General features: G+C 35.4%; 1 protein-coding gene across 1 annotated transcript in view; it reads left to right on the forward strand.

Moving 5' to 3' along the window:
• Window positions 1-23,210, forward strand: part of kl-3 (dynein heavy chain 8, axonemal kl-3) — a 555,080-nt gene that overhangs the window by 291,158 nt on the left and 240,712 nt on the right. Inside the window, exons 36-38 of the mRNA XM_081731423.1 lie at window positions 556-742; window positions 12,829-13,292; window positions 21,832-22,168. Coding sequence (XP_081587549.1) covers window positions 556-742; window positions 12,829-13,292; window positions 21,832-22,168 — 988 coding nt within the window. The remainder of the gene's footprint in view (window positions 1-555; window positions 743-12,828; window positions 13,293-21,831; window positions 22,169-23,210) is intronic.

The following is a 23,210-nucleotide window of genomic DNA, read 5'->3' on the forward strand; positions in this document are numbered from 1 at the left end:
ATCACCGTCTCCTTTAGCCTAACCGGCATAACCGTGGGACGTAAAACTCAAAAGTTTCATTTCATTTTTCATTTTTTCTAATAAGTAATCAGGTAAATCATTAATGCATACCAGAGACAGAAAAGGTCAAATTATGCTTCCCTGTGCCACGTTTGCTAATAGGTCAAGAATGCTTTATTGTTTATTTTTAAACATACTAATTCTTTTCTACTTTCTAAATTAACACGCTTCTATAACATTTTTACTCCTAAAAAGCATTTCCTGCCACTCCGTTTCTCAATAAAACGGTTGCTTAAGTGAGTTCAAAATTAGTAGTTTATTACCGAAAATGCATCTTATCAAACCATTAAGTACTTGAAATATTTTCTCACATGCAAAATTCGGCGCTTTCTTTTACTTGAAAATTTTGAAAATCCGATAGGTAACTAATATACTACAAGTATTCTTAATATTTTTTTAAGAACAGAAATATAACATTATTACTTATCATTTAAACGAGTGTAACTGCTTTTTGAGTATTAATGCAATGTAATATTGTTCTTTATTTTCGCATAGGCATGGGGAAAAACAAGACCGAAAGCAGAGGCAGATGTACTTTTGGGCTTATTTGATAAAATATTTGGTGATTTACTTAATTTTGTAAGGACTAAATTAAGCCCTAAAATGACTCTATTGGAAAGCATGTACATAAGACAAGCTTCAGATTTGCTGGAGGGTCTTATTCCTCAAAAGGACGACGGAAGTAAGTAATCACAATAAACGATTATGTTATGCATTCTTTCACTACTGCATAATTTGTATAGAATTGTTAAATGCTTAATAGTTATCTAGTTTTGGTTTAAGGGGCCTATTTTGAAAAGAAAATCTCAATGATACCACTCAAATACCACAGGGAGAACGAAGGAAGGAAATCACGTTGCTAGAAACAGATTAATTTAAAAATACACTTTCCTGTTGCTTGCTCCTCACTATCTTAGGACGTGAAGTACTCACAGTGTTGCTCAATTAAACGTAATACGATTTCGTAGTTAGTCTCAACAACATATTCTTGATGAGCACTTATCTATTTTATTAAGATACTGTACGTACATTGGATAAAACCATTTGCATCACTTTCAACTATTCTAGCCAAAGAGGTCAATTTTAATAATCAACTCAAAATACTACATTATATTCAACGTTTATTTCTTCTCCATATAAGCGAAATTTCGCAAATAGGAAGCCATTCCAACAACCCACAGTCTAAAGAAATATGGATAACACGTTTGTCAAAAAGAGGAGCATCCAATCCAAGGAAAGGTCTATGCCACAAAGTCAATTTATGGGGATCCAGTCTTCTACAAAACATAGATCATCAATTGAATATAACCTACTTTTTGATGAGTCTTCTAAATCGTTCTACCTAGTATCTACTGATGAAGAGGACAACACAGTTGAGAAATGTTTATATTATAATCAACTTTACTGGTTTGATGAAATTGGTGAGGCATGAATCTGCTGTACTAAGTGCATTTGATGGAGTCATTAATTCTGTGTTGGAATGAAGGGCGAAAAATCGAAATTTTACATGTGTCCTTTGTATAACTCACTGCTAAAATTAGCCCTCGAAGTACTTTTTCGGTTTCCGTATAACTACTATGACTAGTCCCAAGCTCGTACTGAGAAAAGGAGAGTAACCCTTTGCAACCCTCTCTGCACTGCATATATTGTGGCAATCTAACATTGGGGAAGGAGATCGGAAATCGGGAAGTGTGTGGAAACACGTAATTCTCATAATGTCCAGCCGTTGACTGCTGCTCCTGTGAGTAGTGGGAAATAGCTGTACAACAACTCACAGGGGAGTGAAGGCTTCGGCCGTATCTCCAAATGGCGATTAATCTGTGCCATTGGATATGGAAGGGTACGTGCTACATCGTCACGGACTCATCAAGGTAGATGGAACACGTATGTGTACTGTCGTCCTTACTGGTAGAAGAGAGATCATACCCATCCTCCGAAATGGACCACTAGGTTGTACCCTTGGATTCAGAAGATACAACTACATGGTTTCCCAACACGTATGAAAGAGGGACAGCCGGTGTGATCCGACGCCCTGCCGGGAGGGTACTTCCCCAAGCGTGAAACAGCTTGTCTTGCATCTTATTGGGTCCAACATATGATTTATTTCCTAACAAACTCTTGCACTTGAAAAGTAAGAGAGGTAGTCGAAGCTATCTTTCGTCGCACGTTTCTGTTAGATTTACTGGGCAGAGCCCAAGACATTACTGGGGTAGCCGTTGCTTCCAAATGATTATGTTTAAAGGTAGACAGTCTACACCCAGTAATGTACGAAATATAACTGTCGCAACTAGAGGAATTCCCGTATTGCTTGGAAGACCCTACCTACCGAGAAAAGGTGGGGTGATCCTTTCCAATTGGTAGCTTACACGATCATGGTTTCAGGAGGTAGCATATCTATAACGTGTACCTTGTGTCTCAACACGTAAAAGAGAGGAAATCCCGTATTGCTTGGACGACCCTACCAGGGAATGAAGCTTTGGCGAATCCCCAAATCACCATGTCTTGGTAGGTAGTCTACATTGGTCCTTCGTTCTGGTAATGTACGATGTGCTTCTACCGTAATTAGAAGAAGTCCCATATTGCGTGGACGATTCTATTTAGGGGAAGGGCAATTTACTGCCTGCAGGAAGACTAAACGACGAATGGAGAATGGTGCTAATCCCAGGAATCTGGCGATGGTATCTGGTTTCAGTGGAAAGGAGAAATCTCAGGAGGATAAGACGCTGGTTTCAAACCCAAATGGTGACTTGACATATCATTGAATCTGGAATGAGATACGGGAGTTTCTCAAAGTGTTTGCGGTATCTCCACACGGAAGACGGTGGCCATTGAACGATAGAGATAGGCAGAGCCGGTAATGATCAAGCCCCACTGGGTTCATCTGAGGTTCCCGGATTTGGTTTGGACTTCGCTGAGTTATGATCGAAGCATGAGATTCGGTAGCTGGTGTTCGCACTAGCGGGAGGTGAGCTTGCCTTAACGATCGGACGCCATATCTGCAGAGCATGGAAGGACCTGACTCGACTAGCAGAACATACTTGACCAGTAAGATAATGAGGTAGGCACTGAGGACTTCAGTCTGGCTGCGAGTGGGTGTATCTCACTTTCCTTATTTGAGTATACGTAGAGGATTGCCTATGGGAATAAAGGTCGAGGGGCAAACCTTGAAGGTGCACTTCGTGCACGAGGATTGGAACTGGAGTCCAGAACTGAGCATACTACAGACCAAATGGTGATGATCCAATAAATAGGCGGACAGACCACAGTTGTCTTTGGCGGTCAAGTTAATACGTGGCAGTAAACCACTCTATCTCAATCACCATGACCTTCTAAATATAAAACTTTTATTTCTTTTTCGTTTTTTATACAACTACTATAGCTCTATCTAGCAATATTTGGAATATCTATATATTAGTTTGTATGCTTGCAACTACAATATAACTGATAAAACTATGTTTTTACCACCTTACTTCACACTACAAGTATTAATTTCTATTATATTTTCTCATTTGATATTTGAAACCGATATTAGGGTATAATTTTTCAGCTTCCACTTTTTGTGTATTTTTTTCTTTTATGGAATTACTTACATATAATCAATTATTGTACGCCAAATATCAATGATTATTAAACTAGACATTGCAGTGTATCAATACTCGAAAATTGACAAAAGTCGGTCTTCATTTTTGTCTCCAAATGTGAAGGTAATTTCCAAAACATGTCAAATCCATTTTGAGCAAAAATTAAGGTAGTGCTTGTTCCAAGATTTTTTCGCCCTTCCTTCTATCTGAAACTAGATAAAATGTGCGGGAAAACCTTTTCTTGACACATTTTATCTCGTTTCAGATTCGGGAAGTGCGAAAATATCTTGGAACAAGTGTTTGCTCAAAATGTTTTTGGAAATGATCTTCACAAATATAGACATATACTTAAGTATCAGATATTCGGTCACTTCACAGTCATAGTCCGACGTAGCTGTATAGTTAGCATACGTACCATTGTCAGGGGAAAACTGAGTTTGAGTCCCGGTGGGGACTCAATGATGCAGATGCCACTTTAAAGCTGTAAGTTCACGTATCATATAATCTCGATACTCAAAGCAATGTTAAACTCCTAATCAATCCACTATAACTATGGCTGAAACACAAATGCAAATTTAGAAATGTATGCGATACTTAGAAGTCACTATGTTTAATTCTAATCAAGGGGAAAGTATAATTGTTGATGCAATCCTTGATTCCGCACATGTTGAACAGACAGTATTCATTTTACGGTTTCTGAGTTTGGTGATTGATGAACAACAGAAACAGAAATATACAATCCAAGAACGTTTCCTAGCCTTTTTGGATTGTCACTAGAAAACTGGAGATGCAGTAGCAGACCTTATTTGTGTTATCCTAGAAAAGAATAACATTCCGCTTAGTGACTGCAGAGATGAAGGCTATAACAATGGAAGTAATATAAGTGGATAGTACAAGGATGCGCAAAGTCGAATTCTCAAGAAAAATCCTCTAGTCTTATTCTCTCCTTGTGCGTACTATAGCTTAAATCTTTGTGGTGTTGACGCAGCTGAAAGTTGTCCTGAAGCTATTAATTTTTTTTGGTATACTTCAAAAGTTGTATAATATGTTCAGTTCTAGTTCTCAGAGATGGGTTTTAATTAAGAAAGCTATTGGATGCTATCTTCAAAGCATGTCAGATATACGTTAGTCTGCAAGCTTGGCAAGCGTGAAGCCATTTGCGATTAATCTTACGGGAGTAAAAAAATGTATCAGGGATCTGAAAGAGCTCAAACTGAGTGCTGAAACTGTACTGTATGACATAAACGGGATTGAAAGTTACCTAAACACATTTGAGTGTATACTTACCACATATGTTATCAATATGGTTTAAAATACTGACAGCCATCAACTACAGGAACGTTGTCTTGCAAGCAAGAGAAATTACTTTGAATGTCAAAGTTAACAATATAGCCAGTTTGATAGAAGATCTAATACTAGTACGCACTAAGTAGAAAAACATTTTGCAATAATGTAAACTTGTGAGTAGAAATCTAGGAACGACTTCAGATTTTCCAGAAAAGCTCATAATCAAGAAACGTTTAGCACACGGAGCTGCTGAAAAACAAGAAAGAAAGAACCCCGAAGAAATTTTCAAACAATCAGTTTTTTTATTGGGTTGTGTTACAGTCAACCTTGATTAGAACTATTCAGCGATGATGTATCAGATGATATCATTAATGAAATGGTTCATCTACAAGCGATTCAATCTGCCAACTTCAGTACTGCTCTGACACCATTTCAGTTGTTCAACAGAATTCTTGACCAAAAACTATAGTTAACATTATTTCCGAATGTTACTACTGCTCTTCGTATCTTTTGTACTCTACTAGTATCTGTGGCAGAGACTGAAAGATCATTTAGTGCATATGCAAGAGTAAAGAATGTCCTTCGCTCATCGAATAACTCAACCAAGATTATCTGACTTGAGAACTCTTATAATGGAATCTAATCTAGCCCGTCAGCTAAACTTTAGTGATTACGTAGACACATTTGTTACCAGGAAAGCAAGAAAGATTGTTTTGTAAATTACGAAGTATGACTCTAGTAATATAATTAGTATATGTATTTAATGTAATTAGTATAATGTAACTAGTAAATATATGAGATATAGTTTGCCAGTCTTTATACCGGGTCGGATAACTCAACTCCGGGGCCGGAGTTGGTTCTCGCCGGAGTTGGTTGTCTGCAGAAACACACTACCAATTCTCTCACACAAGCTGGGAGCTTGTAATTCACAATTCATTTCGATCACGGCACGCAATTAAGTGTGAAGTATAACATTCATGAGAAGAATCGATTCATTTGTGGAAAGAATCATAATTCATTTGATTCAATGATTCGTTCATAGTGATCAAATCATTCATAATTGATACGACACTAGTGGGAACACTATTATTGCAGATAGAATAAATAGACTGCGTTCATGTATATAATAATTGTATGTAATGGTTAGAGGCGGTTTTCGTGACGACCTTCTTTCCTTTTACAGAAAGCAAAACTTTTGGATCGTTTTGCTGAACAATTGTTATTACGGTTTTGAACGTTGAATATTTTATAGATACGTCAAACTGCACTTTTTAAAACTTAGGTTTCAAAAGTTTGAAAAATGCATCGACATTTTCTTTCGTGAAACCTTTCACTGTAGCAAGGGCTATGTTTTGTCGTTTGAGGAAAATTAGCTGTAGATGAAGTTTAAGGAAACACTTTCTTTTCACTGTTAGCCTAGCATCATGTTATTTTTATTGTCAGTTGAAGGGCCAATCTTGTGATATCTGCTGAACGCAGACCAAGGAAACATTCATCCATCATGGCACAATTGCTATACTGCTATGACTTTACTATTAAAAAATAACTACTTCCAAACTAAGCTACTCTTTATTTACGGATACGGGTACACGCACACAAACTTCAAATGTACTTTACTAATTTTTATCCCCATGCTACTAAATAATAATCTTCACAGTACTTCTGACAAGTCCATTTGCATACTCCAACTTCATTCTTGCTCACACAAACTCTTGACTCATGCCAAAGCCGGCCATCCTCATGCCCCATAACAGACTATTCACAGTACCCTCACACTCTTCACAGACTATTTCCTATACCACATTCTTCACAGATTATTCACTATTACACTCTTCCACATTCTTCACAGATTATTCACTATTACACTCTTCGACATTCTTCACATATTCACTATTACATTCTTGCTCACACGAACTCTTGACTCATGCCAAAGCTGGCCATCCTCATGCTCCATAACAGACTACTGCTATGCCGCTATGACTTTTACTATTAAAAAAATAACTACTTCCAAGCTAAGCTACTCTTTATTTATGGATACGGGTACATGCACACAAACTTCAAATGTACTTTACTAATTTTTATTCCCATGCTACTAAATAATATTCTTCACGATACTTCTGACAAGCCCACTTGCATACTCCAACTTCATTCTTGCTCACACGAACTCTTGACTCATGCAAAAGCCGGCCATCTTCATTCCCCATAACAGACTAATCACAGTACCCTCACACTCAGCGTGGGATCGTATCCCATCCTCGATGGCCGGCTTTGGCATGAATCAAGAGTTCTTGAGTAAGAATTATGGAAGGCTTTTCCTCATACTTCGGGAATTTTTCTCCTTCATGCAGAGGTAGACTCTTCATAGTAGGTTGGGAGACTCATTGGTCTTAAAAGTGATATGTGATACCATCTTTCCCCGGAGCCATACTTCGTTTAACCTGGGAAAGAATCGTTAGTATTTTGAGTAAAGTGATGGGCGCAACTAAAGAGGTGTGGTTTTGTTCGGATAAGCCTGTGATTTATTGGTAAGGAAAGATGTAGATATTATTGTATCAACTGCGGTAACTGAATACAACGCCGTGTAATATTCCTAAAAATACGCGTACATCGCGTCTTTAAAAGTCAGTGTTTGTACGCCGGAGGTGGTGACATGAGAGACAAACTGATTTTGTTGACAATTGAGACGTTCAGCATAATGATACAAAGACGAAGGTTTAGAGTCAAGTCTCTCACCTATCGTGAACAGTTTAGGATTGAGTATGTTGCACATGTTTTAATTGGTGCTTAACACGCCATATTGGAAACGCTACTTGTTTGGTTGCACACTTCACATAGGGCATGTACAGAAATTCATGCGTTTCACGATAATTTTGACAATGTAATCTCCCCATTCCTGAAAGAAATGAATGAATTAGGGTTTTAATATAGTGACACCACCATATAGGTCGTGCGACCATTCTATCCAACTATCAATAAATAAACACTGAACGTAGTCGGTGGTTAAAAGTTGATTATTTAATTTTTGAATGAATGCGACCGAACAGTTTTGGAAGTAACGTCGGAACGTGTAACCCGGCTTAATATCTTCATGATTTGTGAAACAGATTGGGTAAAGCTGTATATCGAACACTCTGCTTAGGAAACTAATCGGGAGACATAATCTGTCCAAGTGCGAACCTAGTCGGGATTATTTGAACGTAAAATTATGGTTCTGAGGAAAATTAAGACAAGCATGTTTTAAGCATAAATATGTAATGAAACGTTGAAAAGCAGGATATGGATGATATTTACTACTCGTGTCTCGAGTGGAGATGCATGAGACAGTGCATACCTCCAAGAAATAAAACTGGATAGCGTGTAATGAGTAGCAGTTCAATAACTTCTTTGTTATAAAAACTCCGCTGGACATACGCTGACTTGTATTTGAGAACAAGTATACAGCAAAATACATATGACGTCAATAATACATCGAGTGGCTCACAAAGGAAAGTTGTATATAAGTGGCTTCGAGGCTCAGTTTCAAAAGTAAAGCAGTACACAATGACTGGGGTAAATTATTGACAATGACAGTATAATTAGACAAAAGATAAGTCTGGATTATTGACCTCTTAGAAAAAAAAAGATGTCAGCATCGTGCACTGCAATGGAGCGCGCTAATAGCTTTTTATTAGATAGGCTGCTTGAACAAGAAAGTTATGTACGAACGAGAGTTACCGTAACACCCGTAGGCATTAGAAAAAACGCAAGAAACTTACCCCCGGGATGAACATGCATTTTACAAGACAGTGAAAACGTCTTGGATACACACTTAGGAGTGAAACTCGCCCACAAAACAACACATACACGGAACAAATCAGGGAAACACCATACACAGAGAAGAAAAAGATAAACACTGAAAGTGCCGTATGTACGAAAACAGAGGCTCCATGTAGATATATAAACAAAACGGTTATACAGAAGGAAAAGGAATTTAAAAGAACTTCCCTGTCTCACATAATGTGTATAATAAGCATGAAGCAATACACAAGGACAGCACACAGCCGGTGGTGACGAGATGAAGGTAATGAATTCTTGCTACAGTCGCTATTCCACAAAATCAGCCATTCGTAAATTACTTACAGTTTCTTGTGTATTAGGTTTACGTTTTTTCACGTGTTTTACTGATAACAGGCAAAAAACTGTTAAAGTTATTCCTAAATACATCAGTGGTCAGCTGATGATGCTGGATCAACACTAAATCTTTGAACACACCATATTTACCAGGGACGCCGTCGCTGGCTCGTGAAATACGAATGTTGCATACATATAAAGCAAGAGATATGGGTGTGTACCTGCGGGAGCCTCAAGGGTGAGTATCACCCTCTCATCCAAATGAATGGAAACTGAGGGCCGTACAACTGATAACGTAGAAGTCGATTATCTAGTTGATGTCAATTGAGGAAATTCAGTTTCTGGGGGTGTTGGAGCTTTTCAAGACATATCATCCAAACTAGGCCTATTAACAGATGACGTATAGGGTACAGGTCGCTTTTAACTTCGGCCTATATGTTTTGTAACTTCACACAGATCTGTCATGACGGAGGTGTCCCCTTCCAAACACATTTTGCGGGCCGGGCATCGCCGATGATTATATGTGGAAATAATATGTTGGAGCCGCAAGCATGACAAGTTTCTAACTGTCCAGGGTAGGACATATTACCTTTGATAGTGTAGAAAGATAAGCGCGTAGGAATGTTTATCCAACGTCATCAAAAAGATCCTGTCATCACCATAAATACGTAAATACGAGTTTCCGAGATTTTGAAATCAACACTTTTAATTTCACCATAATTACTTAACAACTGAGACATTTGCAAGTTGAGGAAATTAAATGACAGGTCCATGACTTTATTCTCGTAAGATTAATTTGTGTGTTCGTAATATACACATCACTGATAGACTGGTCAAAATATGTAAAAGCCAGTTTATCTGGAGCCTTAGCTATAATTCGTCGTATTTGTAAATCTTTTGAGTTGAAAGAACATATAATATTGTTCGTTGTGGAATGGAGCTGTAAAGCTTCTATGTCCGAAAATATATCAGAAAAGTGTGCACATAATCATGTGCATAATTAAACTCAGCTCGGGCGTATCGTGCGGTTGGTTTTATCAATACTAAATTTTAAACTATTCTTACGTAGCTCTTGCATTTTACTACAAGCACTGGAACCACAAGTACTGAAAAATAACCTATAAGGTCCTGTTCAGTTAAAACACTGTATCAAACAGAAGCCGAAACAACAACCAATTTTTCACTGCTTCCGAAGCTTAAAGGAGCAGTTCGAGTTAAAAACAAGTTTGGTGCAATAGAAAGAGTATCAAAAAATAAGAAACCCGTATTTTTATATGTTGATAGGCCGTCTCGTTCAGTTTCTACAGACATTTGTTTTTGATGAATCGTAAATGGTGACGTCACTGGTGGGATACGCGGGAAACTCAATGTGAGTCAGCAACCACTCCCTTGTACGCAGCTGATAAACCTTTAATAGTGCATTGGATTTAATGGATTGTGTTTTTGATTTGTTAGCAGTCTTGCTCTGTGTTGAATTTTTGAGGGAAGTTTTTGTTAGTTGGACGTAAAGTAGCTTTTCTTACGTTTCTAAGTCGTGAGAAATCACCAGATCGATATAAATTATGGCTCAAGAAAATCGATGGAAAAAAAATGTACCAAATAAAATCACTCGTGTTTCAAACATCTTGAAGAGCCTGCCTTCGAGAAGTCAAATTTACTGAAGGAAAAGTTAATGCCAGTGGCGGATCTAGGCTGGGGCCGGGGGCCTAGGCCCCCAGTTTTTGAGTGATAAAATTGATTTAAGCTATTATTTAGATATTTTTGAAAGTTTTTCGTAAACATGATATACATATCATAGTCTGTGTTCTGACTCCCCCCCCCCCCGAGTTTTTACCGTCTAGACCCACTTCTGGCTAATGCCAGGAGAATTATTTACACGCAAACTGAGAAAGAGTTGAGTTGAGTTTGAGTTTAACGTCCCGTTCAGCAGCGAGGCTATATGAGACGTGGACCTACTGATAAACGTGGAATCCAAACCACATGAGCTCCCGCCGGGAATCGAACCCGGGTCTCCCACGCCAAAGGCGCATACGCTAACCGCTTAGCCACGAAGGAGCTCACAAACTGAGAAAGAATGCTGTTCCAAGTATATTATTGAAAGGTTTAAAATCCGAGGCATTGAACAAGCATCGATCTATGTCCAGTTACCAACGTACAAATATCGTACAAGACGCAATTGACGGTTGTAGTCAAGACGAGGCATTAGAGGATAATAGAGACGATGCCACTCATGATTCTGAAGATACTGCTTTAGAAATAAGCTATACAATGTGAATTAGGGAGTGAAATATACCGGCTTGTAGAAGGAATCAGTAACGATGACTGTTCCTCAAGACATTGATTCATCGTTTAATTTCTCTGTATCATGTGACAATGATGATGAAACGGGTGATGAGAGTTGTTCCGCGGACAACTATGAGAATAAAAGAAATTTAACCGGTGAAGTGCTTTTCGTATTCTGGCAAACTTTACAGATGTTATTTCATTTTTGCCTCATATGTTGCGCTCCTGTACATACCTTGAATCACAAAATTATAGGGTCAGCGTTAAAAATTGCAACAAAACATGAAAATGAACATACTTGTGTTTGGGAATCGGAAGAATGCTTAAAGAAAAGGTACTTAGGTGTTGCAGCAATCTCGTCCGCCATCTATTTACTTTTTTTTTTTTTTTTTTTTTGAAACGCTGAACTCATGCTTTATAGGATACGTTTTATAATATTATAAAAACGTTTGTACAGCCCACCATCAGATATAATTTTGACATGTAGATGATATTTGTAAGTCTTTGCAATCAGTTCTGGAAAAGGAAACCGCGCTTAGAACGTGCCACCACACCTCTCACAAACGAAATGCTTGACACTGTGTAGTGTGTAAGCCTGCTCTCGCTCCTTGCCCACCTATGACGTCATCACAAAATCTTTCTTCCTCTGTTACTCGCTAACGACTGAACGTATCGCTATCAAACAAACACCATTTCTTTCAGAATTTTCAGCTCTACAAATGGAAATAAATTGTAAAAAATGCATTTCTAAGTCGAACTGCTCCTTTAACTACCAACGTGTACTCCCGGCAACAGCCAATCATGAAGTCCCACTAGACCAACAGAGAGGGCTGGCATTAGTGTATGACGTCAATTGTTTTGATGTGAAGAATGTATCATCTCGCTGAATATTTGGCATATTCTTTAGAGTGTCCGAGGTCTGTCTAACAATATTACTCAAACTTTGGTGGATATCACTGTTTTCAGAGCCCGTATTTTCACTTTTCTTCGTGCAATTAAACAAGTTAACGTTCTCTGAGATTCCTGTCTTGTCTTTATTTGTTTTGTTTTATTATCATTATTTCTATTTATAATTATTTTGCTTTTAGTTATTTTCTTTTCATTATTATTTTAGCTTTTTAGGACCTGTGTTACAGTTATGCATTTTGTTTTATTCTATATTTGATCAAGAACTTTTACGTCTTTTTATCTATTTTTAGAACTCATAATTTTGTTCATTGTCTTTATTTTGGAAGTTCTTTTATAAATCGCATGTGTTAGCTATTGGCCTTTCGTGATAGAGACAAATAGCATCGTCGCCAGTATCTCCATTAATTAGTATCTTAATTAATGTAAAGTATCTTTACGAGAAACTAATTCATTCTGATATTTAATAGATTACCGAGATTTAGATCGGGAATAAACTGAGAAAGAGAAAATAGCATATACGTAGGCTATTTCTCAATAATTATACTATAATAAATATTACCTGAAACCCATTCACCAATATTACCTTTTATTTTCACAGGTACATTACCCCCTGAACATTTAGAGCATCTGTTCTTATTTGCATTAATGTGGAGTTTAGGATGTGTACTAGAGCTTGATGATAGAGCCAGACTGGAGGAATTTGTTCTCACACATGAATCCAAATTAAGTTGGCCTAAACTACAAGGAGATGAAACAATATTTGAATTTGTGGTTGATGATCAAGGAGAGTGGGAACATTGGTCAAATAGAGTAGAAGAATTTGTGTATCCTAGCGATTCCATATTAGAATTTGCTACGATTTTGGTGCCAAATGTTGACAATGTAAGAACGGCATTTTTAATAGACACAATAGCTAAACAACATAAAGCAGTATTGCTCATAGGGGAACAAGGTACTGCAAAAACTATAATGATTAAGGCGTCACTGGACCGATATGATCCCGAATTACACTTAAAAAAGTTTGTTAACTTCTCCTCTGCTACAACACCAGAAATGTACCAGGTAAGAAAGTCGTTTAACATATTAAATCCTGCAATGAGATTCAAGTCTGAATCAATTTATTTTTGGGTTATTTTTTTTTACATGTTTTTACGCTGTTAGTACTGCTTGATATGTCTTCCGTATTGCTTAGTGCAGTTGATACTGATGGTTGTGGTTCCAGATTCGATATTTGGTGGAAATACATACTCTTCAGTGTTGACGAAATTTCAGATAATTGAGTTAGAAGATAAGAACTTTCAGTTAAGCCGTCTCACTGATTATAGTCTTTCATGGAATATGTTTTATTTTGTTCAGCAGTATTTAATATGAGTAGACATGTTTTCATGATAGAAGCTGATCTTTAATTATTGAAAGTTCTTGGATTACATAGTCTCATGTAACGTAACAATGCCGACAATATCACTGAATTTATTACACACTGTACCTTTAGTGGATAACGCTTGTTTATTCCTGTGCAGATGTGTTTGCCTCGAGTGCAAACCCGGTCAATGTCTGAAAGTAAGATCTTCAGAGAAGAACTTATAAATGCATAATAAAAATAAATTGAAAATTTAGAACGTCTTTAGTAAGCACATCCTCGTGCAAGACATTATTCTGAGATGCCATCAGTTACAACAGTGCTTTGTCGTCATATGATGAGTGCCTAGACATGTCGGGATTCAGAGAAAAAAAGTGTGCCGGTATAGTAGCTAAGAATGCCACACTGGTAGGTGTTGCACTAGAGCACTCTCTTCCTTGTTTCGATTTCTGTAACTATTTCGTTCAAGAGATTCATTCTTACTGGCAAGCGAATTGGTGCCAGGTCAACGAAAATAAGTTCCATCGTGTAAAACAAATTTTGGACAAATGGGAGACATCGTGTAGTAGTCTCCGAGAAAGTGATTGTGGCGAATTTACGTATCGAACATTCTCACTTTATACGCTTTTATTTAATTCTCCATAACCAAAGTGCAAATAGCATTCACACAACTCAACTACAGAGCAGACTCTTCTCTTCCCTGCTGCAATTCCTTTGAAACAGCCCCCCTCCCCCCTCTTGCAAATCTGAGATATCGTTATTGGGCCACTTCTATTTAGTGCGTGCCATCTACTATTAGTATTGTAAAGAAGATATCGTCCAGAATAATCAGATCTCAGAGAACGTTCAGGACTACCTAACAACATTAATTAAATTTTGGGTTATAACTCTGTGTTTGGTAAGCATATTCTTGTATTTATTTGTGCAATTGAAATAGTTAAATTTCTCTTAGGCTTTTTAAGTTTTTGTCAGCCTTTTTACGACTTCTATTTTAATTTTTTAAATATATTTTTTATTCTTTTATTTCATATAGCTTACATTGTAATTGGATTTACATTTTGTCAGAATTCTTATTTTGATAATTATTTTATGTTAGGAGATTTTTTTCGAGAAACCAATATCGACCATTAGACCTTGAAACATGCCATCACGTCACTCCTCATACATTCTGGTTATAATTTGTTTAGTTGGTCGCCAAGGCAATTGTAATAAGCCTAACGGATTTAAGTGATTCATGAAAAAGTATTTAAGTTTTAAAGGCAATGGACTTCTCGAATTACATTCTATTTTATTTTAGTTACATGACCGTGTAATGAGGACGAGCCGTTTTCAATCAAAAGAATTATACGAAATTACCTTTTCTAAGGTAACTTTATCCTATTGTTAGCTTGTAGTAATAGAAATTCGAAGTTAGCAGTAGTCTGATGTTAGGCCGATTCATATTCAATTATGCCAAATAATTGAATATGGATCGGGACCCTTCTTGGTAAATTGAGAATTTATATGAATGTACTAATCATATTTGAGTACTAAATTCCTAATAAAATGGTACTGTTAACTTAAATTACCATATTCATTATTTCCTTTTGTCATAATAATGCACAATCTCATGTTTTATTCACTAGGCTTCCGATGGTAACTCTGTTATATGTTGATATTTATGACGGTTTATTGTTATAACGATCGCAAGAGTGTAAATATATCTCAGGATTCAGCTACACACATTGAATATGATCTTTATGGAATTCCAAGTTTAAAGTAATTATGTTGAATTGTCATATATTACTAGTATCACACCACGACTATCTTATTACATATTCCTCAATTATACTAAACACTAAAGTCAAAGGTCAGGTACTATCCACTACTAATATATGTTGAATCAAATAACTCAATTCCACTAAACATTTTAATAAATGAAATGTTCATTTGGACATATAGAAAGAGATTGAAAGAAAGAAAAAAATATCTGTATAACAGAATATAATACATTTCAAAAGTAAGATTTATTATTTTTTTTTCATTTACAAAACAGATTTAATTAATTAGTTTCAAGAAAATGGTATTACATTTAAGGTTAATGAAGTATCTAACACATCGGTATTATTAAACATAAGTGCAATTAGTATGCATACATATATTACACATTTTAGGAAGTTTCATAGCTTTCGAGTATGTGAAGTTTTAATAGCTGCATTAATAGCTGCATTGATAGTGTAACATTACAATCGATACTATACGAAGGATGGTTGGTAATAAAGCGTCCAATAGTGAACTACGTTCTTTAAGATACTTGAAAGAAAGTTTTAAATTAGCGAAACAATAATAATAATAATAATAATAATAATAATAATAATAATAATAATAATAATAATAATAATAATAATAATAATAATAATAATAATAATAATAAAACAAAATCCTTGAAGAAACTAGAATTAATTAGAACTTTGAGACTCTTCGCTCACATCCAATTAAATCTTAAATCGTTTGATAAAATATATATTGAGTCCTATCTCGATTAGATTGTAGTTTAAAATTTCACTGAGATTACACAGCATACTTTCATAAATATATATATAAATTTCACTGCTTCTGATCAGCGCTCCAACTGATCTGCTTAAAGGAACTGTATCAGTTTACTTATTTATACGTATCATAACTAAAGAAAAATAGATTTCCACACAGAAATCATAACTCTCATCTGGGAATAGCACATTTAGTCATTATGAGGCACTTTCAAGTGGCCGATTGTAGTCTATGAATTGATAAACATTTCTAGAAAAATGCATGGTGATTTGATTGTTTATAAATTGATGATGCTTGTGGAGATATGTCTTGATCAATTATACCTTCATGAACTAAGATTTTAGTACTTCCACTTAACAACCGCAAAGACTTCTTAGATTAAGATATATATATTGGGACAGCTTCTTAACTTTGATTTCACTAAGTTGAAAAGATATAATTTGGTATTCCTGGGTGTTTGGTTTAAACTTTTACTGTATTACTTGCCACCACTGATTTTGAAATCACTGTTTCACTGAGAAGTTGATGCATAACTATGTCTCTTCATATATATAAAACTCAAACAAAATATGGCTAGAACCCCGAATGGCAATTCGAATAATCTACTGGTAGGTAGGAACTCGACGAAAATCATATAAAATCCGAAAATACAGGGCTAACTTTACATTTCTTTACTTATTTCAAACATTTCGTAATGATTAATTATATATGTTTCATCGTAACATTATACTTTAAATTCCCTGTGATCATATAACATATCACATTTCAGTTTTACTTTTCAACCCTTTTTCACACATTACGGTCCCCACTACACATGACATATTTATATAGAATACCCTTCGGTGCTAGGAAGTTTTATTTTGTTATATATCTTAAAACATGACTTCGGGTGAACAGAATTATTAAAACAAGGCTATTTCATTAATAGGTAACTGAGTAAACCATAAAATGAAGAATACAGTATTTGTAAGATAAATAGTTTTCTCTAAATACACTCAAATGTATTACCATCTGTAACAAATATGACGAGAGGTAACAAAATCAAGATGTATATGGTGATTCTTCCTATACAGAATGGGTATTTGCACTCAGTTCAACGAGAAAATATGATGTCAGTTAAGTTACATCGCAGGAAACCGGAAAGGTAAAAAAGAAGAAAAAAATCACGTATATTGAAATTTTAATTTGCCTCTGAATAACCCAACTCGCTACAATCCAAAAATACGACAGAAGAAGGTACCAGATAGGCCCGAGAAGTAGTCATTGAGTATATATAATCTGTGTACACTACGAACCAACATACAAGCAGCTAGAAAGATGTTAACGACCACTACGAATTGACGCTCAAACTTTTATGTCGGTAAATTAACATGTTTGGGTAAAATGGAGGGGGATATTAAAATAAAGAGATAGGTAGAACAAGAAAGAGTAAGGATTCGAATGAAATTGAGGCGAAGTTAGTTAGTTAGTTGAAAGTAAACGAAAACTGCGAGTCGTTCTTTTAAAAAAAAATCTTTGGAACTTTTTTTTAAATGCCAAATATATATTTTTCCCTTATCCCAAAAATATTGCTAGCATAAATTTAGATAATTTCCCAATTCGTAGCCCTCGTTAATCCTCAAAAGGTGCATAAGTTTTAGGGTATGAAGAAGAAGTAAGAAATGGACATTGTTAGTTTCCCACGCGAACAAAAACACGCGTTTAAAAATTCGCTGAATATCCAAACTACTTCATAAACTCCGAAAGAATACCGCCCCCAAATATCGGAGAGATTGAAATGTCCCGACATGATCGCTGGAATTGCTGTGTCCTAGCATGGAAAACTAAGGGAAAATGCCCTAGGTGCCACTCTTATGTTTCCCCCTCCCTAGTCGCTATAATCTGCCAGATACGTCCATGTCGGTTACGGCCAACTACATCGGAGGGGTGGTTTGCCTGCTTAATTTTCAAATATTCTTTAAAACAAATCGTGGTAGTCTTAAATGTTCGTAGAAGACAGGAAAATAGTAAAGCACTGAATCTAATCCAAGAAAATAATAAGGAAAAATAATAATAATAAATCCAAAATTCCGACATTTTGGGAAAGAAAAACTGCAAAAATCTCAAAATGAGCTCACAAAGACATGCGCCGCGTTTCTAGAATGTAAGAGGAAATATATGCCAAGGGAGTGACGTGTTATCTTCTAGTAGTGGGAAGTCAATAATAAAAGTTTGAACGTCTCTATCGATTTTCTCCTTGCACTTAATATATTCCGAAAGTACGAAAACGAAATCGCAGACAACAACAGAAAATTGCATCCTACCAAACCAACACACACATACAACACGTTGTCTACTGCACGACAGACACACATAATGCAAGTCAACCACTTGAAATAATGTTTGGACTTAAGCAGCGTTCGAAGTGGAAAACAAGCAGAGGTGGTATGTTTTATTACGATTTTGACTCGACATTCCTGCTATCTAAATGCTAAAATACAGCGAGGGTATTGCATTTCTATTTACATAATGACTGAAAACCACTGGAGAGCTTCTCTGTAGTAACGGGGGGGGGGGGATATGGAGAGACTTTGGTCGCCTGCCAACATCTTTCTAAAAAAATATAAGAAATATCCCTTTATTTTGTATTTTACAGAATGATACAAGAAAATGCTCAAAATCCGAATGAGGATATTAACAATTTTCTGAGGGAGAACTCCTGGTCCCCCCACTGGTATATTCCAAACCCCCAGAGGGTTCTCTCCCCCACATCAGACAACCCGTAAATCCACCCGTGCTCAAAACACGACATTTATGTGCATTAAGGCAAGAAGGCACACACATACATACACAACAAAGAAACAATTCAATATGGTATATCAAAATATAAACTAGGTGAACTTCTTTGAAGACGCCACATTTTAAAAACAAAAGGTAGGAAAAGGATAACGAAAATGTCGGTGTTGTCAACTCAGAAATTATTTCTACATAAGAAATAAAATCCTTTTAGTGCAAAGTTAATCGTCAATTACTGTGTATAATAATGGATTTATTAGAGATACTTAGCATCTACTTTCCAGTGATGGTATGTTCTAATCACTGAAAAACCAGAGACGGTACGCCTTCATCACTGATAAACCAGAGGCCGTATGGCATACCACCGCATACCGCCTCAGTTCGACCACTGGACTTAAGGGGTAAAATGTTTCCTTGCCGTTCGGCAGTAAGTATAGGTTATAACTTTTATGAAACAGTTTTAGTTGAAAATACTATCTGTATCAATGAAATACTATACATTCAATTGTGCATAAACAACATAGTAGCGCAAAATAATAATAATAATAATAATAATAATAATAATAATAATAATAATAATAATAATAATAATAATATAATAATAATAATAATAATAATAATAATAATAATAATAATAATAATAATAATAATAATAATAATAATAATAATAATAATCCATATACTGTAATTTTGAAGACTCATGAAGTATATATACTGATGAAAAACTACTTTGACACTATATTTGAACAATAAGCAGCTGTGTCGTTACGAAAGTTCACTATTATGCTGTTGGTTTCTATCTAAAGTCTAACTTTCCTTTACTGCAACTCCTAATCTAATCCAACCCCAATAACTTTCCGTTCCCAACACGCACTAAATTGTTCAGTTTCGTCAGCCGCAAATACAGTCATTGCAACACGCCGAACTATCACACGCACTCATCATTACGCACGCACTTACTTTAACCGTGGACTATACTCAAATAAAATAACATGGGGTCATTTATCAATATAATTATAAATCGTCATTGGTGTTGGGCCAAGACATTTAACATCTAGAATCTCTCACTCGTCGTTATTTATATTAGTATTACATTACGTTACGGCCACAACACGGTCAATTACAATCTGACTTTACTCACTTCTGCACATATGTATCCCTTGCATAATATTTCCGCCACGAAACTATACTCTTATTTTTAAAAATGTGAGTGAGTAAATGTTAGCCAGATAATTAACATGGCTAGCATTTACAACACTAAACACGCACACACTTTTCCGCAGTCTCGAAATGACAGGATTTGCTACCGTTCCTTTCTTAAATTTTACAACGAATTTATACTTTTTACTTCTACTCAATATCCTTTACTAAAACACTCTCGACATGTTGAGATTAAATCAACACCAAAAAATAGTAATAACTAATGTATTATTCGTATTTTGTATCCTAATAACTGACAACAGATAACTAGTAATTAGATCTAACTGTTAGAATAGGTAACTTTAGAGAAGGTTGAGGAGCAAAAAAATTTCTTTCATCCAGTATTTGAAATATTAATAATTTTGTTCAGTAAAAATTATCATGAATAAACAATAGTGAGATATAAAATAAAGGAATGGGTCAGTAACTCCCTTTATTGGTACTACTGTAATGCTTGTTTTCAACTCCCTTTTCTTACTTTTGAAACACCTAGAGTATGATAAAATATGAAAATGAAAATTCACAAGAGAGAATTCACAAGAGGGTCGCAGCATTTTGTTTGACCCATATATTGAAATACAAGGATAGATATAAAGATTATATTATACTTTTCATGATATGATCGATAGATAAAATGCAGTTTTGTTAATATATATATATATATATATATATATATATATATATATATATATATATATATATATATATATATATAGAGAGAGAGAGAGAGAGAGAGAGAGAGAGAGAGAGATAGATAGATAGATAGATAGATAGATAGAAACACATACATACTTTAATACACTTAGTATACATACACTTTAATGAAAGAAAGATCTATCCAGTTTGTTAATGCTAAGCTTAATTATACATGACAATTTTAATACATGTTACAACAAAATCAGTATAATTTTCAGCACCTGTAAAGTTGCTGAAAGTGCTCCACATGGTTTTTGTTAACGGCCAGACACATGTAACAACGACGAGCAGTTGCTTGTGTACCTATACGAAGTTTTCGAATCTTTCCTTATTCCATCACAAATGGTACCATGGGTATTAAACTTGCCACAAAGCAGGTAATTTTGAAGCGTGTAGAGAAATAAAATTCACCTCTTCGCTGACTTTAAATTTCAGCGATGTTTTAAAATCTGAAATACCACTTTTAAATGAATTTCCGTTCCTTAAATGTCACTTATATCGGCCATTTTGTTTCATTACCATACGTCAATGTGACATGGTACAGTCATGAGAGTATAATCTGTTGAGAAAACACCGTACTACTTGTTGTAATTATAGTTCAACTTTGAAGACAATGCGTAGATACTACCGAAATTAGGTGTAAATTTTTTGACAGACTCTATATTGTCTAGCTCTTACAGTAAGGTAAATCGTTGCATTTTATTATTATTATTATCGTAGGCAAATAAATTGTGAGAAATTTATAAACATATATGTATTTATAAATAATTCAAACACATATAACGTTTTATACACGAAAGTTTCGTAATTTTGCACTATAATCTCGTGGGTATCTGGATAGCAAATAGTTCTTCTTGGGTTTTAGTGCCAGTTTTAATAGCTCACATAAGTGAAATAAGTCAGTAAGTTAAATAATTGAAAATGAACAAGGTTTTTAATGAGTTAAGTTAAATAATGTATGTACATTAAATTTTGATATGAAATATCTTTGTCTCATATGTTTGTGATGTTTCATACATTTCTACTCTTTCTTTTTCTCAGAGAACGATCGAGAGCTATGTTGATAAACGAGTTGGTACAACGTATGGGCCGCCAGGTGGAAGATCAATGTCTATTTTTATTGACGATATTAACATGCCCGTTATTAACGAATGGGGTGATCAAGTAACAAATGAAATTGTTCGTCAACTAATGGAACAAGGAGGATTTTATTCCCTTGATAAGCCTGGAGACTTTCTAACGATAGTTGATATTCAGTTCGTTGCAGCGATGATACATCCTGGCGGTGGCAGAAACGATATACCTCCACGATTGAAAAGAAGATTTAACATCTTCAATTGTACGTTGCCCTCCAACAATTCCATGGACAAGATATTTGGTATGTATCACAATTTCCATTTTTACAAGAGAATAAAAATATAGAATTCATGACACACATATATTTTTTTAATAGTCACATTATTCATGCAGTCTTATACAAACACATTTATTAGATCATTCTGATAGTTTATGCAAAGACAATAGAACTTAAAGAGAATCATTCTTGTAGATATCAAGAGCTCAAACCAGAATAATTGAACAGCTTTCGAATACATCATATGAACATACTTATAATGACTATCTTTCACTTCTTTAATATTGCTAGAGGGCCGCGGTGGCTCAGTGGTAGAGCGTTCACCTCTGGTACTTGGGGTCCCGGGTTCGATCCCAGCCCCCGCCAAGTGAACCTTGTGGTGGACAAACACCGTGTGCGTGGGTTTTCTCGGGGTTCTCCCGTTTCCTCCCACTTTCTTCATTCCACCATTTCCTTCATTACTCATCCTCACCGTCTCCTTTAGCCTAACCGGCATAACCGTGGGACGTAAAACTCAAAGATTTCATTTCATTTTTTTTAATATTGCTTGTGTTTACTTCTATATTAAATTTCTTCTTAATTAAGAAATATTTTCCCTCACTTTAAAACTTAATAGAACGATTGATAGACTAGTCTTTAGGATTAGTGCTTCCGGATTTGAGTTAATGCGGTTCAATCTTTTTAGCGTATGTAGTGTAACCTTAGGAAACTATCTATCTTGGGGACTTATTTTATAAAAATCAACTGTAATATTTTCCATTGTTCAAATTTTACTTTTAAGGCTTAAATCTGATCTAAACTACTCACTGAGCAAAACAATACGTTTATTGTTAAAAAAAAAAAAAAAATATTAACGTGTAACAGTTTCGCCAACTATCCATTTGGGCTTCATCAGACACTAGATAATGTGTGACGAAGCCAAAGTGGATAGTTGGCGAAACTCTTACACGTTAATACTTTTTACAATAAACATACTGTTTTGCTCAGCGAGTAGTCAGATTTATGAAAATCAAAGTGAAATTTTTCCAAGGAAATTAAAAAATGGCATAATATACAGAAAAGTTAA

This window comes from Thermobia domestica, chromosome 11 (assembly GCF_964235325.1).
Source record: "Thermobia domestica chromosome 11, izTheDome1.hap1.1, whole genome shotgun sequence".
NCBI classification, from domain to species: Eukaryota; Metazoa; Arthropoda; class Insecta; order Zygentoma; family Lepismatidae; genus Thermobia; species Thermobia domestica.